At 41.6% G+C, this 15635-nt stretch overlaps 1 protein-coding gene across 4 annotated transcripts in view; it reads right to left on the reverse strand.

Annotated features, from left to right (window-relative positions):
* ANKS6 (ankyrin repeat and sterile alpha motif domain containing 6) overlaps positions 1–15635 on the reverse strand; it is a 76966-nt gene that overhangs the window by 39615 nt on the left and 21716 nt on the right. For all 4 annotated transcript variants that reach the window (XR_012644528.1, XR_012644529.1, XM_074987903.1 and 1 more), the window contains 6 exons: positions 15451–15599; positions 13339–13549; positions 12049–12095; positions 10170–10373; positions 7380–7545; positions 4908–5080 (listed from right to left, as the gene is read on the reverse strand). Coding sequence is in view for 2 of the 4 variants with exons in the window: in XM_074987903.1 (XP_074844004.1) it covers positions 4908–5080; positions 7380–7545; positions 10170–10373; positions 12049–12095; positions 13339–13549; positions 15451–15599 (950 nt within the window). In the remaining 2 variants the exon portion in view is untranslated. The remainder of the gene's footprint in view (positions 1–4907; positions 5081–7379; positions 7546–10169; positions 10374–12048; positions 12096–13338; positions 13550–15450; positions 15600–15635) is intronic.

Raw genomic sequence — 15635 nt, forward strand, 5'->3', positions numbered from 1 at the left:
GTTGGCTGTTCTTCAAATTACTTTTCTTTCTGCATGGCTTTCCTAAAATCTGCTAGTTTGATACTACCTGCAGATTTGATCAACAGAAAAATCACTACACTTCCTAGACTAGTCAATCTCAGGTTTGGAGCTGTGACCCTCAGATTGGGCCATTAGTGGTTCTGTGACAGATAGACAAAAATTTCATTCTTATAAACAGGAAAAACTGTCAGACTTTTTTTGACTCTAGACTGGTTACTCACCTGAACTAGCGGAGGTTCCTTAAAAGCATTATGGGTAGCATGAATCTGATGGTAGGGGTACATGCACCTAATGTGTGCAAAGACGGAGTCATTGGAATAACAATATCTGTTGGAGGCATGCATGCACCTGTCTCTTTGTTCTCCCATGCTAGAGTGCAGATGGTGGCGTGGGCTGAATTGGGTACTGAATGGTGGTCAAGCAAACCCTGGGAACATAGAAAGTTGGCACCTTGGGGGAGGAGAGGGGGAAGATGATCGTAGAATGAGTTTTCAACACCACCTCATCACTACTGAAAAATCAAGTGACTCTGCTGGCAGTGACTCTGAGGTACATCCTGTGGGTTTGATGGACATATACACGTACGTGTGTGTCCTGTAAGTCAAAAGCCAGAAACGAGTCCTTAAGGGACAGACTGAGGGATGCTACCACTATCAGTCTTGGCTGTCACTCTTGAGAGTAGGTCAGCATTCACTGCCTTTGTTGAAGCTGGTGGTGGCAACTGAGGGACAGCTCTCAAGGGATCTTAGCCAGGCCTTTGAGCCCTGAGCGAATGGCAAGCTTTGTTGGCATGGCTGCTGAAGAGCTCTAGCCCTAATGAACTTCTGGCTGTTTTGTGATCCCCTTTAGCTTTTTCCTATACTCCTGTGGGAATTTGGATAGGAAGGGAGACACTCCTGTCCATGTGAGAAAGCTATACTGTTCAAACAAGCCCTGGCAGTTGTAATGTGGTGAAGGAGCATGCTTTGTGTCTGAAGAAGTCCAGTTACTTCATGTCTTTGTCCATCAGGATGGTCTTTTTAGATCTGGACTTATGTTGCAATGGCCAACAGGGACCCTGAGTATGGATGATCACATAAGACTTCAAAGCCTTGTTGAGGTACTTGATAATCTGTTCCACTCATTTGGATGTGGCCAAAAATCTCTCAAAGTCCCTTCACTGGCTTTAGTACACTTTTGTTAGTCGGAAGGGCAATAGTGGAGTTCAAGATACCAACGAGTTTGTGGGCCTTTTACTATATCACTGCGATTTCAATCCCAGAGTCTCTGTGGTCACTGACAGGAGATCATGGCATATCCTGAAATCATTAGTCACTGCAGCATACATCCCAGTCACTGGCTTGCCTGACTCCTTGGTTAAGGTTCCTGCTGTCCCTCTGTAACTGACCCCAGGGACTGACATCTTGCTCTGGTCTGGGAGGCCTAATTAACAATATCATCAGTGAGTGAGAATGCCTTCACTTTTCTGATGTATGGACACATGCGACAATGGTCCTCAGTAAGACCAAAACGGCCAGGGCGGCATACCATCTGGACACTGGGTCCAGTTGCAGTTGACCAATCTATTGCCATTCACAGCTGGTTTGACATTGAGCCTTTGGTGTCCTTCTTGTGGTCACCTCCTGATGATGGAGAAGAGGGTGTCATATTTGATGCCAGCAAAAACGAATAGCTTGATAAAGGGGATGAGGAAAACACCCCCTCAAAAGGTGGGTGCTATGGAAAGAGCAGACCAGGACCAATGATACCTAAGTCACCAGTATCATGATGCACAGCAGGCCTCTGGAGGTTACATTGATTCCTTCAGTGTCAAGAATCTTGAGGCTGTGATTGGTTTGTTCACTTGGTAGTGATGTCATCTTCAGTGCCATCGCTCCTGCATGGAAACCTGTGGTCTGGGTTGCATCTCCTGCCCTAAGGGTGGCAAAATATTTTTAGAAGTTTTGTTATTGGGTCTTCCAGGAGGAAAACGCCACCTGATGTTTGGGACAATCTTTGTGCAACATACTGGCTTGGTTCGTAGTAGTAAAAGGCTGAGGTGTCGGGTATAATAGGTATTGGATCCCTTGATACCAGGGTCAATGCCAAGGCTCCAAGTGTTGAGACTGCTGGTGCCAAGGCTGATGGAATAGAGGCCACTGACATTCAGTGAGCCAGTGCCGGTGTTCTCAGCACCCTATTGGGTGTCTTCTACTCATAACTGGATCCTGAAAGATGCTGCCCATTTGAGGTGGCACTACGTGGCTTCTTCAGTTCTGATTTTGCTGTTACTGTCTCCAGATTGAAAAGGACCCTTCTGGGCTGCTTCAATAGGAATAGCTTAAGACAAATGTTTCTTGATTTACAAATTCTCCAGGAGACAAATCATCAGACTGAGTATCTCCTCCAGGCACAACCATGTAGAGTTTCCATTAATCTGGGGGATGAGGTCATCATAGGATGAACCAGGTCTGACTTGAGATAGAGTACAGTAGGTGGGTGCTAGTTGTTGCAAAATGCCTCACCCCACTGGAAATCAGGTAATCAGATTAATTTAGAAGTTTTTAAGGCCAAGAGAAATCAAGTATAGCTCAAATGGGAAAACAGTGCTCTCCATACAGTATATATGAGGGAAAAATGAAGGTTATAAAGCTCTGAACAGGGTAGTAGCTCTCACACTCACAGGGTTCCATGCTTGCTGACAAGAGAACTGAGGGAAGGCTGTGGCAGCTTTTCAAACACTGCTTTTTGGAAGATGTGCTCATGAACCACATGTGTACCCACACTGGGATCCTCACTGACAAATTCCCTAAGAACTCTGAGACATATGGTTACCAGACAATTTAACAGCCATTATTCCTATTTCAGCATTTTTGGTCTTTTTAGCTGAGAATGCACAAAAGATTCTCATTTATACAATTGCAGAACCAAAAAATAACAAGCGGTTTGGGAGGCAGCAGAGGGGGAGTTGAGAAAACTTGCTCTAGATCAGAGGTCAGCAACTTTTCCAAGCTGGAGTGATTAAATTTGACCTTTTGACCTCTACTACACAGTCTGAGTACTGGTGATACTTTTGAAAATCACTAATAGTCCTACTTATAGCAGCTTCAGTAACAAATTAAGATGCACAGTGCTTTAAATCTCCATCTGGGTTTTTTAAATATCTAAAAATGTCTGGGACTGCTATGACAAGGGACTTCCATTTAAGTCATAACAACCACTGATCTTACGGGAATTTTGCTTAAAGATTTCAGGATGGGGGAAAAAAAAAACCACCACCCTTCAGGATGGAATTCTGACCCTATTAAGGCCGAAATTATTTAGTGGTTTCAGTGGTGTAAGGGGCTTCACACAAAAGTCAGATCCTCAGCTAATGTACTTTAGCACTGCTCCAAAGCAATAAACAATTTACACTGAAGGAGGGACCGGGTGAACATGTTTACAAAGCAAGACTATGCTTACGTTAGTGCATACAAAATTTCTTTCATAAAAGAGTTTTCATATTTAGAAAGATGAATGTTAACTCACAACCAGTTTACCACAAAAGAGAGTTTCAAGCTATCACTTTGACTCTGCTACTCACCTGATTCCCTGAAATACACATTCATCCTGTGATCCTTCATGCCACACTCACACCCAGCCAAGCATGGAGGCAGAGAGCATAGCCCTGTTTAAAAGCATGTAGGGGTCGAGGGTGGGCACAGAACAGGACCCTGTGTAGGTGTTGGGATCCCACAGCAGAACCAAGGTGGGCACAGGGGAGAGCCCTGGTGAGGGAGGTTATGAAGTAGAGCTTTGGTCATGTGTTGGGTGGGACTGACCACAGAACAGGGCCCCCAGCAAGTCGTGTGGAGGAAGTCATAGGGCAGAGACCAGGCAAGTCAACATGGGTGGGCTGGGCTCAGGGAATAGGGCAATGGCCATTTGTGCTTGGGGGATGGAGGTCACAGCAGGGCCCCCAAACACAGTTGTCAGGTCATTTTCTAAGTGCTTCCAAATCAATTTCTTTATGAAGCTAAAGCTTAAAGTTACATCATTCTGCTTCCCCATAAAAACATTTAGATTCTCTCTTGTGCATCATACCAGCTTTGTGTCTCTGGCTGGAATTCAGGAGAGCACTCATGTATGTTCCTAAGTCCCACTGACTTCAAAACTGAAGTTAAGCATATGCCTAAGTATTTTGCCAAACTGGAGCCTTAATTCTTGGAAAGGGCACATTTCACTAGAAATGCACAGCCCATCTGGTGTTACTGTCTCACACATAGAAAAAGGACCTCAACATTTTTATTTATATATTTATTTTTAAATGACCACAAAAATGCTGCTTCCTATCCCCCTTTCGTGCATATTCACATCTGATCGTGAAAACTTTAGAGCTTTGTTCCAAAGACTTTGTTGCTGAGCGGTATCTGATTCAAGTGGCTTTGCACATGAAGCAGGCACACATTAGGTTGAAAGAGCTTATTTTCAAGAAATCTGTTTGCATTTGGGCTGCATTTACATTTATTTAAAATGAACCAAGCAGAAAATAAATAAAAACTTCTCACTTTATTTGTGCCTGCCCTTGTACAGATTTGTAACTAAGAAAATTTATGGGAGCTGTCAAAACAAAAAAACAGTCCAGTAGCACTTTAAAGTCTACCACCTAATAAATTATTTTGTTAAAGTGCTACTGGACTGCTTTTTTGTTTTGATAGAATATAAACTAAAGAGCTAGCTCTCTGTTACTATTCATTTATGGGAGCTGATATGTTTCCACCATTGCATCAGACACTGACACATTTTAGCCCCTTATAGGTTGTGTAATTGTGTTACCTAGCATTCATGTCTGGGGCATGTTTCATTAACTGGTTTCTTAAGTATTAGCTATTTTAGCAACAGGAAAACAAACTCATATATACTTATACCTTTGCTGTATGCCCATTGTCAGCTATCTGAGTGTGCTGCTGCAGTTCAGGAAGAGTGGATGAAGCAGCTGAGTGGATCGAGCTACACAGCTGGCTAGGTTTCTGTTCAGGTAAACCTGCTGCTTTTTTCCTCTGAGCTGCAATTTGAGACAGAACACTGTCTGCACTGCCGCCTGAGGGGGAACAATAGATTTAAAATAGTTAGGTCCAAGCAAACAATGTATGGAATAATATAATTCTTTTAAAAATAGATTAACCACTAACCCAGCTCCTCTGCCACCCTACATCCTCTTTTAAAAAAAAAAAAAACCCTCAATGCATGGACAAAACCTGCACAGCAGTTCTGGTGATGCTTGTAGGAGCTACTGTTTCTTTGGGGAGTAGAGTTAGGGTCCCAGGAAAGCTTTGTGTCTTTCCTGGACTGGCTGAGGGATAAAAGGCTGGGCAAGAAAGTAGAGGCAAATCAGCAAGAATAGAAAAATCCACCAAATCCCCAGTCTCCAAACAAGAAATTCCTTCTGCTGCTGGGGATACGGAAAGAGAAGAGCAGATACTTTGAAGGCAGTATGGATTTGAGAAATTAGTATAGGGAGTCCTCATTTATAATCCTGGCACATCTACTGATTCACCAAGTGGCCTTAGACATTTAACTTCAGCCTTCTGTTTCAGTTTCCCCATTTGTAAAATGAAGATTTAAGACTTACTCACTACTTTTTTTTACCTGTTAACCTCTGCCCATTGCTTTGAATGCATGAAGCCCGATACAAACATTAAGCATTACTACCCGAAGCTGTTCACCTATTAATATACTGGTCCCCAAAACCTGCTATAGCCCATAGAATATCACTGGCTTAAAGCCAGAATTGTACCTATTGTCTCTCTCCTAAAGAATTTTTCATCTGAAAAGATTCAGATGAAGTGTGGAGAAAAGAGATGCATGTCATGATGGTGACAGAGACACAATGTTAACTTCAAGTATTTCTTTAAAGCCTCCCGAGCAGGATGCGGTGCTCCTCGGGAGGCTTTAAAGAAATACTTGAAGCTAACAATGTGTCTCTGCCACCATTTTGAGATGCATCTCTTTTCTCCACACTTCATCTGAATCAGATGTTCCCAGTGAAACACATCTATGTGTGGTCTATGAGACATTTTGTTTACTGTTGTTCACTCACAGGAGTCCACGTTCCACCTGTGTGGATTTTTACCTACTGGTATTACCAGAGAGATAGGCATATAAAGCAGATGCACATAAAGTGAGTCATGTACTGACTGCACATAGCATTGACCGAGAGCCATGCACTCCTTCTGCTTCCAATCAGAGCACTTCTACGGTGCATTAGCTCACCTTGCAAATTCTAGATATGCAAGTGCATTTTGCAAAACAACCCTATCCCTGGCAACCATCTTAGCTACAATAATCTGGCAGGCCACTGAGATGAAGAGGGTCATTCTTGCAATCCATTCACTAGCTCAGGTTGCTTGTTGCTGTTTTATGCACCACACCACTTCCCATGATAGAGGGGTGGTCTTTCACAGTGTGAACTAGAGCAAGCTGGGACATCCTCTGCACTCACTGGTACTCAAACAGTACAGCACTTCAGGAGTAAGGAGCATAGGAGGCAGAGCAGGGGCAGGGAGAGGATGGGAGGGGGAGAACCCACAGAACCCCACTCACCAGATGCCACTGCTTAACCCATACTTACCAAATAAACATTTTTCAAAACAGTATCTTACATTATCCACTATTCTGTGGTAATGTTATGAAATTCTCTACCATAAGCTACGTGCAAAAAAATGGAATAAAGCACGCAAGGATTTTCAATATGATTTACAATTTGGAGGTGGGGGGGAAAGAGATAGCTCAGTGGTATTAGCATTGGCCTTGTAAGGCCAGGGTTATGAGCTCAATCCTTGAGGAGGCCACTTAGGAGTCTGGGGCAAACAGATTAAAACAAATATCTATCACAGATGGTGCTTGGTCCTGCCAAGAGGGCAGGGGACTGGACTCAATGACCTCTCAAGGTCCCTTCCAGCTCTACAAGATATACATATCTCCTTATATTATGCCTAGAATGTCTTGTTTGGACAAGGATGGTATGCATGCTTGTAGTTTGATTTTTGTTTCTTTCATTTAGAACATCAGAACTTTATACAGCCAAAAAAAAAAGTAAAATTCATAAAAGAAAAGAAGGAAATTAGGTTAAAACATGTCCTTTAGGAAGCACCTATAATTCCACCTGTGTGGATGCACCCCAACTAAAGTGTATAAAGGTAGCTCAGATATAGGTCAGCTTTGATTCCAAAGGCATGACAGGGCCCATAGCCCCCTACTGTGACTGTCCATGGTTACTGTTAAACCAAGTTAATGAGAGTTTTGCCGGCACTTGCATAACTTCTACCTTGCCTATGAACTTAGATTACCTTGCTGAATCTGTCTTGGTGACTTTTACCCATGAAACAAAAAATATAAACCTGATCTATTATGGAGTTCTCCACCATGTCGGCTGATTACAGCTATGTTGTTGGATCCACCAGAAGAATGGGGTGACTGGTTGAAGTTATTTGAATTTGAGGGAGAAGGAGGTCTTCTTGCAAAGTTAGGCAGTTTGACTTGTCTAGGACCCTTAGTAACAGATGTCTAAAAGAGTAAGAAAGAAATGGTAAATAAAGCTTTAAATACAATTTTATTTGCAATAAAGTTAGTGACTTTGTCTGAGGATCAAATTGGGTATCAGAAATGAACATGCTTATTTGCTTGGACATGACAAAGTAGGAATTCAAGTAGGAATTAAGCAGTACTTTAAAATAGGCCTCTTCCTTTGATTCTTGCCTAAAAATGTTATCAGTATAATACAAGCAACACAAAGTATCAAGATCAGTACAGGGTGTCTCCATATATGCCTGCCCCAATCAGTTGTTTACATCACTGATCGATAGGGAAATATTCAGATTCACATCCCTGTCCATGTATCCATTGTTGGCAACTTACAGTTCTGGGCTGCATCAATGTTGCTTACCTGTGGATGCTTTAGCACCCACCCACAGCCAGTGCCCCACCACCTAGGCTGTCCCATTCATCAACAGCCCGATCAACTTCTCCCCCTGCCTCCTAGGATCTCCTGCATGTCAGGGACCACCTGTTCAGCTGTATGCAGGAGATGCTGGGAGGGAAAGGGAGGAGGTGGTGGGAAGAGTTGGGCAGCAGTGGAAGGTGGTGAGTAGAGGCAGGGCGGAGCTGTAAGGGGATGTGAACAGACAAGGCAAGCCATTATTTTTATGGGGGAAAAAAAACCATGGTATCCCCCATTTCTGTATCTGTTGCCCTTTTCAAGAATATGATCATGATGTATACCAGGGACCCCTGTACACAAAATCATACGTAAAATTTATGTAATACAAAGTCCCTCCCACATCTTCCCAAAACACCATTGAGCTCACTACCAGACTAACTACCATTCTTTTGACCCCCACTGCTCCCTGCCACACTAACTAAACTACAACTACAACTAAAAAGTTCCTCTATTATGACTCTACTCTCAGCCCTCTCATCCCACTTCAGCCTTTTTCTTTCCACAGCAAGTGTTCTCACTTAAGGCTCCAATGATCTTCTGGCCAAATCTAAGCCTTCAACTCCATCCACATCTTCATAGAACCCTTCTATATCATTTCTCCCACTTTCTACTCCTTGAAATGCCATTTTCCAATGGTTTTTCTCAGGTATGTCTCTCATAGTAGTTCTGTTGATTGTGCCTTCTGCCTCTGGTTTGATGGGTTATTCTCGGCCCATCTAACTCTTAAGTGACTGTCTCCCCAGCTCCATACACATGGCACCCTTCTGCTTTGCCCTCTCCACACACTATCCATCCCTGCTCCTGTCATCTTTTAAATAACCGGCCCACAGGTGAATCAGTAGAAAGATAAATATATCACTTTCTACCAAATCCTGCCTCTTTTCCCATCCGACTTCTCCTCTTGTGGACGTCCAGCTGTCAGCTTAAACCAACTTATATGTAATGTAACTAAACTGAAATTTTGATTTCTCTCTTCTGCCCATCATATAGGTTTGCTACAACATGGCAATTGTTCTGAAAATAAGAAAGCCCTCCTTTTTCCTTGGGTATTTGATCTGAAGTCTGAGGAGAAATACATCCATTCCTTTTACTACTTATTTTAACCAGGAAACTAAAATATATGAAGGATCCACAGCTCATCAATTAGTCTCATGTGAAATACGATTATTGCCTTTGCATCTTAGTGCCAGCTGGCATACACCTGAAAGTATGTATGATCTTTCTCTAGGAATTATGACTTATTCAGTACTTTTCTTGAAAGCCTTAGGCCTTAGTTGATTAAGAAATACAATTAAATCCTCTCTTTCCTGGCTCACTGGATCTCCACCAGCCACAACTTACATCTTACAGTTAGTTTTCCAAAACGTCATGCTCATAAGCAACTGATTTGCTTCTTTCAGTTTAGTTGCTTTTTCTTCCCCACCTTCCTTCTTTAGCTCACAACTCAAAATAGTCTCGGCTATGGAACACCCATGGGCTTAATTTGGGGACCAACCATATCATTTGGAACCTATAATTTCCTCAGAAGTTTGTAAGAAATCCATCTTAGTGTTAGAGCTTATTGCATTCAAGGAAAAACTGTGGCATGCAGGTGCTCTCTTCTTGTGCTTCTCTGCTTAGGGAAGTACAGGTTGAATCTCTCTTACCCAGCACCCTAGGGATCTGACCAGGGCCAAACGAGAGAATTTGCCCAACCAGGTTAAGCCAGTCTTGTCTAGCATCATTACCAATACTTCCACTGCTTACTGCGTTCTTAGAAGACATTCAGGGGTAAATTACAGCTAAATAATAGTGCAGAACACCGACAGACAGGACTGGTGGCTGTAAATAAGCTTTATGAGACCACAGGAAACTTGGCCATATCCATGATAAGCGGTCGTCTGGCTAACTAAAATTATGCTGGATTATGGATGTTGCCACATGAGCGCGCTCTGGATGAGAGAGGTTCAACCTGTATGTTCTTCCTAAGTAGCTGAGTTTAGAAGGACATCCCATTCTAAAGATATGGAAATTGTAAAAAACATACCGTGGAAAATACATGATTCTGCAAGATATTCTCGTGGCTACATGTTGCAAAAATCCAAGAGGATCATAGATCTGAGGGACAGCTATCAAACTACTGTGCCTTATCAACCAAAATTTCATGGAGGTAACAGCAGACAATATTTTGTTATACAATTAATTCACTTACAAGTTCAGAGTTTGCACTGCTGTTAAAATCATGTTTGATCCCTCGCTGTGGCAAGGCTGTCCTCATCTGTTCAGTCTTACCGTCTTTGTTCATTCGCGTTCTGTCAGAATTCCAAAGTTCAAAACTTGAAGGAGGTAAGAAAGGAGGAATAACCGCTTTCAGTTTATCACTAGGTAGCCTAGTATATGGAGCGCCACTTCTTAACTGAAAAGAAAAAGAAAATCTCTTTTTAGAAAAGTTTATTTGGCTCTAATTATATTAATTTAAAATAGGAAATGAAGCTATACAGAGAATGGAAGACATTCAATATGCATCATCAGAATAAAACGATAGTTGGGGAGTAAGGGGATTTTTAAACAGGCAAAAATAATTTAATCAAGACATAAACCTCTTAGGAGATGTACAATACAGAATAGTAAGCAAAAGCATTACAAATAGTCATTAACACTGCAATCATAAGCCTAGGGTATGTAATCTGCTGACTTTGGCTCTCTTAAATGGTGAAAGTTGCCCTCAAGTATAAATCTATTTCATTCCGTCCTTTGGACCTAATCCTGGCTTCCAATGAAGTTAAAGGGAATGTTAATTTAGGGCTTGTTTACACTTAACCAGAGCTCGATCTCCCTGGGTCGATTTGGAGGGTCTAGCAGGGACACACTAAAATCGGCCACTCCTCACACACTCATCAACCCCAATACTCCATGGAGCTGCAAAGAGTAAGAGAAGTCAACGGGAGAGTTGCTCCTGTCAACCTCCCGCTGTAGCAACACTGTAGAAATCTGGCATAAGGTATGTCAACTCCAGCTACACTATTTCGCAGAGCTGAAGTTGAGTATCTTAGATCGACTTTCTCCCTAAGTGTAGGCCTGCCCTAAGTGACTTCTAAATAGATGATAAACAGATGGAGTGACAAGATAAAACTCTGTGGATTCCCATGAGACCCTGGGAAAGAATGAATAATTATTTAATTGTCTCTTTGGTTTATCCTGGAAAAGCACAAGAAAAAAAAATTGAAGTCCTCTCCTGCCCCAGTATTCTCACTCAAAACCACATTGTCTTTCATATCCGATAAACAATTGTCTAAGATCTAATGAAATCAGTATGGGTATTTTGACCTTTTACAACTGCCAAGAAGAAGTTATTAGCTGAAGATAATACAGCCTGTAGATTGTAACGGAATCTGAAGCCAGACTAGAACAAAGGAGAGGAGAAATCTATATGCTGCTGAAGAAAGTTCACCACCACCTTCTTCGAAACATTCTCCAAAAATTGGAGGTTGAGAGAGAGTTCAAAAACTGCTGAAAATGTTAGCACCAAGAGTTGCTTTTTGTTCATTGGGAATTTTACTATATCTTGCCCTTTCATCTAGCAGAGCATATTCAGTCCTGTAATAAGTCTGAATTACATCCATTACATTTCTTTGCCAAGACACCTCTCTTACCGCACTCCAATTCCTCCTTCCAACATAGTATTTTATGTGGCTTTTGAGCACGGAACTAACTATTCAAATGATCTCTTTTAAGTCATTATTGATCATAAGAAGTTTATCAACCAATGGATAGTATTTACTATAAAAAAAGTCACTGTTTACTTGCTGAAGGAAGTCAGTATTTACCAAGAGTTACCAGTCTGTACTATCTGTTCTTCTGGAGTTATTTCCTGTCATAACTAAAAAGAAAAATTACAGCAGCTTGGATACAACAATCTAGTGATCATCAACAAATGTTTTTTATTTTACTAACGGTGACCATGCTGTCATGTATGTGATGATAAGAGTGAACCTTATTGTATATTTAATTTGGATTTGTAAATTCTATGGAGTGGGAGTAGCATGATATTCTTTTTCAGTGCCATTCATGTTGCCAGCACCGTAACTTACCATGGTTGTCAATAATTCATCATCCTTTACTGCTCTTGCACATACACCTGAAACAAAAACAAACCACACAAAAACGGTATTTCATAACTCCAACTGCCTATTTCCAGATAAATACCCCAACAGTGCCCTTCACTAAATACTATAAAATTAGTTTATCTTTCATGCAACTTCACTGACTTCCCTGGCAACAACAATTTGGGCCATGTTGGTTTTATATTTTTCACCATAAAGCACAGGTTTCAAATCCACTAACCCACTTTCTGTTCTATGGCTATAGGGTTGTTAATAGGTCACTTCATCTTGAATATTGCCTTAGAGTACGAGTAGCTCTCAACCTTAACAGAGAACTGTATCCCTTTTGGAAGTGTGATTTGTCTGTTTCACCTCACTTAAAAATTATTTGCTTACAAAATCAGACATAAAAATTACCAAAGTGTCACAGCACATTATTACTGGAAAATTGCTTGCTAATTGTATTTTTACCGTAAAAAAGCAGTCCTCTAGCACTTTAAATACTAACAATTTATTTATAAGGTAATGAGCTTTGGTGTGCAAGGCCCACTTCTTTAGATTTCTTACACACCAAAGCTCATTACCTAATAAACAAGTAGTCTTAAAGGCACTACAGGACTGTTTATTTTTTGTGAAGCTACAGACTAACACGGCTACCCCTCTGAGTGTCTAGTGTATCTAGTATAAAGAAGTTATTGTCTGTATGAAATCTTAGTCTGTAATGATTTCACTAGTGCTTTTTAATGCAGCTTTTTTAAACTTAGGCAAATATCTATGAGTTAATAAACCCCTTGGAAGACCCCTGCATACCTCCAGGAGTCCACATACCCAACTGACAGCTGTTATGCTAAATCATCTATTTGATCTTGTAGTTTGTTGTGACACTTGTAGTACTTTTCCCAAACCTGAAGACAAACTATAGTTCAGAAGCTTGTCTCTCTCTCACCAACAGAAATTAGTCCAGTGAAAGATACTGCTATACTCACCTTGTCTCTTTAATATGATACTCTACTGTCCATTTCAAGGGGATTTACTAGCATACACTAGCGGCATGAAATATTATTTTGCTTCCATCCTAGGTGATGCTGATTTTAATTGTTCTGTGGAAATTACTAACAAGAACATACAAGTCTGATAAAACCTCTCTGTCCGTCTCTTTCTGTATACTACATTCATATTACAGGCTTCCATCCAACTACATTAAAATTACATTAAATATGGTACTCCCAAAACTATCAGAACACTTCTCACATATTATATAAGCAAGTCTGACTTTACCACTAGCTGTGATATTTGTGGTCCAAGCTGCTGCAGCATCACAGTTTCCGGCACTGTTCACATCAGATTGTGAAGTGGCTTTTATTGTGGAATCCAATGATGATTCAGGCTCGCCAATAAAAGGCGCTGACTGACTGGTGGAAAATCCATGACGCAATGTATGAGTCAGCTTCAGCTTGCGGAATCTATTGGACATCCTATTCCACCATGACTAGGGGGATGAGAAAACAGGACAACTTTGTTCTAACATATAAGTAAAAGAAAAGTTACATTAATTCAGCTTCACACAAAGCCCATCGTTCTGTCAAGGAGTGTTAGTGATAAACTACAAGAGTTGATATTAGAGAGGTTAATGGTGTTTATTATACTTTCTGAGACCATGGAACACCAAACAATAATAATTTTTATGTGGACCACATTTGAACATAGTTTAAAAATCACTGCCCTAAATCCGGGTTCCCAAATTGAGCTTTGAAAATTTTGAGGAGTAAAGGGACTTCAAAGCTGCCCCGGCACTTCAAGGTACCTGCAGGTGAGCTGCGGCAAGACGCGTGCCAGTACTTTGAAGTTTAACACTTCAAAGTTGCTGTGGGGGAGAGGGGTGGATTTGCTTAATGAAGTGCTGCACATGCAGCATACCACTTTGTTAGTAAACTACTAACACCCTACTTACCCTCCTTCCTTTGAAGGAGGGTGGTAGTGTAGACAAGCCCAAAGAGATCCTGGTTATGCTCTTCATCCTCGAGTGTCTGCTCTGATCCCCGCACAGAATGCAAAGATTATATGATAGAGCTGAGACCTGATGCCACCTGCTTTCTTCCTCTCCCTGCCCACTTTGAGCCAACTCTGTCTACTTGCATGCAGGCTGATGCTAGTTGCCGTACAAGTTCTGTGTCTGGAGAAAACAAATGTAGGCTTTGTTTGTTTGTTTTGTTTTTGTTTTACTTGTAAATGTCTCTATCTCAAATATTTAAGCTGGATGGACATGCTGATGCTTCTCCTATGCTTCCTATGAGAGTGTAAGGCAACAGCACCAAACACGTACATCTAAAATTTTGATGCCAGAGATAGGTAGGAGCTAGGAGGTGGGAGTCTGTAAGGAGTGCGGTGTTCAGCCCTGTTCTGCCTGGCAGTAAATACGTGGTGCTGATAGCAATATTCCTTCCGTGGCAGCTTCAGCTGTCTGTCACACAGACAATGTGCCCCTAAAACTACCTGTTGTGCCAGCCCAGCTCCTCAAATACGGTCCTCCAGCTGGTGAGCCAATTGAAGTTCTAGGCACAGGGAATATAACACTACCCAAGGAGATGGACACAATGGGTGGGGTGATCTGAATTCTCCTTTCATCGTATCCATGATGCAGCAGAGGGGAAAGAGGACAAAATATGGACCTGACATCGCCCTCACAGATGAGCTCTACTAATGCCCCGGCTCTGTGCTTACACTTACAACAACTCTGCCTACTGCAGAGCATGGAGCTGTGTTCTGGTGCTACCTAATCCTCCACCTCTGCCACATCCCAGCCTCCTTCTATGGCAGGGAGGCAACAGGGTAGAGCTGGAGCTATGAACTCTGCAGTGAAGAGAACTGATCTTATTGTCATCATAAAAGCAGCATACTACCCCCTATTCTGCCCACCATACTAATTAAACCCCATATCCCATTCTCTTTGAATGTGGTAGATAAAGTCTAACCTGGCAGCAGACATCACTGAATTAATTTTAGGCAAATACAACTATTTTCAGAAGGAGAGAGAAAAAGCAGGATTAAAATGGAAACTCTGTTACAACCTTACCTACACAATGACATTTCCCACTCTGGAATAAAATTATTTGTAAGGGTGCTTGTGTCAACTTTCCTCTAAAAATAAAACAGTTCCATCCTTCTCCTTACCAACACTTCATCAGCCAAAAAGTCTACTATAATCCACATCTTCAAAAATCAAAGTGGTTCAAGGTATAATTGGCTTGTACAAAGCAAACATGTTGGTTATGGACTGCGTCCCAAACACTTTCAGGTAGTATCATTCCCGCTTCATACATTGGAGTAAATTGTATGTTTGTTCTTCTTTCTGATAACATCAAAGAGCGAGTGCATACGAAATGTGTTTACCTTTAATCCTCCCTTGTCATCTGGAAACATCAGGGTATTTAAAGACTGTCTACTTCTAGAAGAGGGCAAAGACGGTTTGCTGTTCTGCTTACCCTTGCCTCTGTCTACTTGCATGCAGGCTGATGCTAGTTGCCGTACAAGTTCTGTGTCTGAAGAAAACAAATGTAGGTTTTTTTGTGTTGTTT

Source organism: Carettochelys insculpta, chromosome 2, assembly GCF_033958435.1.
Source record: "Carettochelys insculpta isolate YL-2023 chromosome 2, ASM3395843v1, whole genome shotgun sequence".
Taxonomy (NCBI): Eukaryota; Metazoa; Chordata; order Testudines; family Carettochelyidae; genus Carettochelys; species Carettochelys insculpta.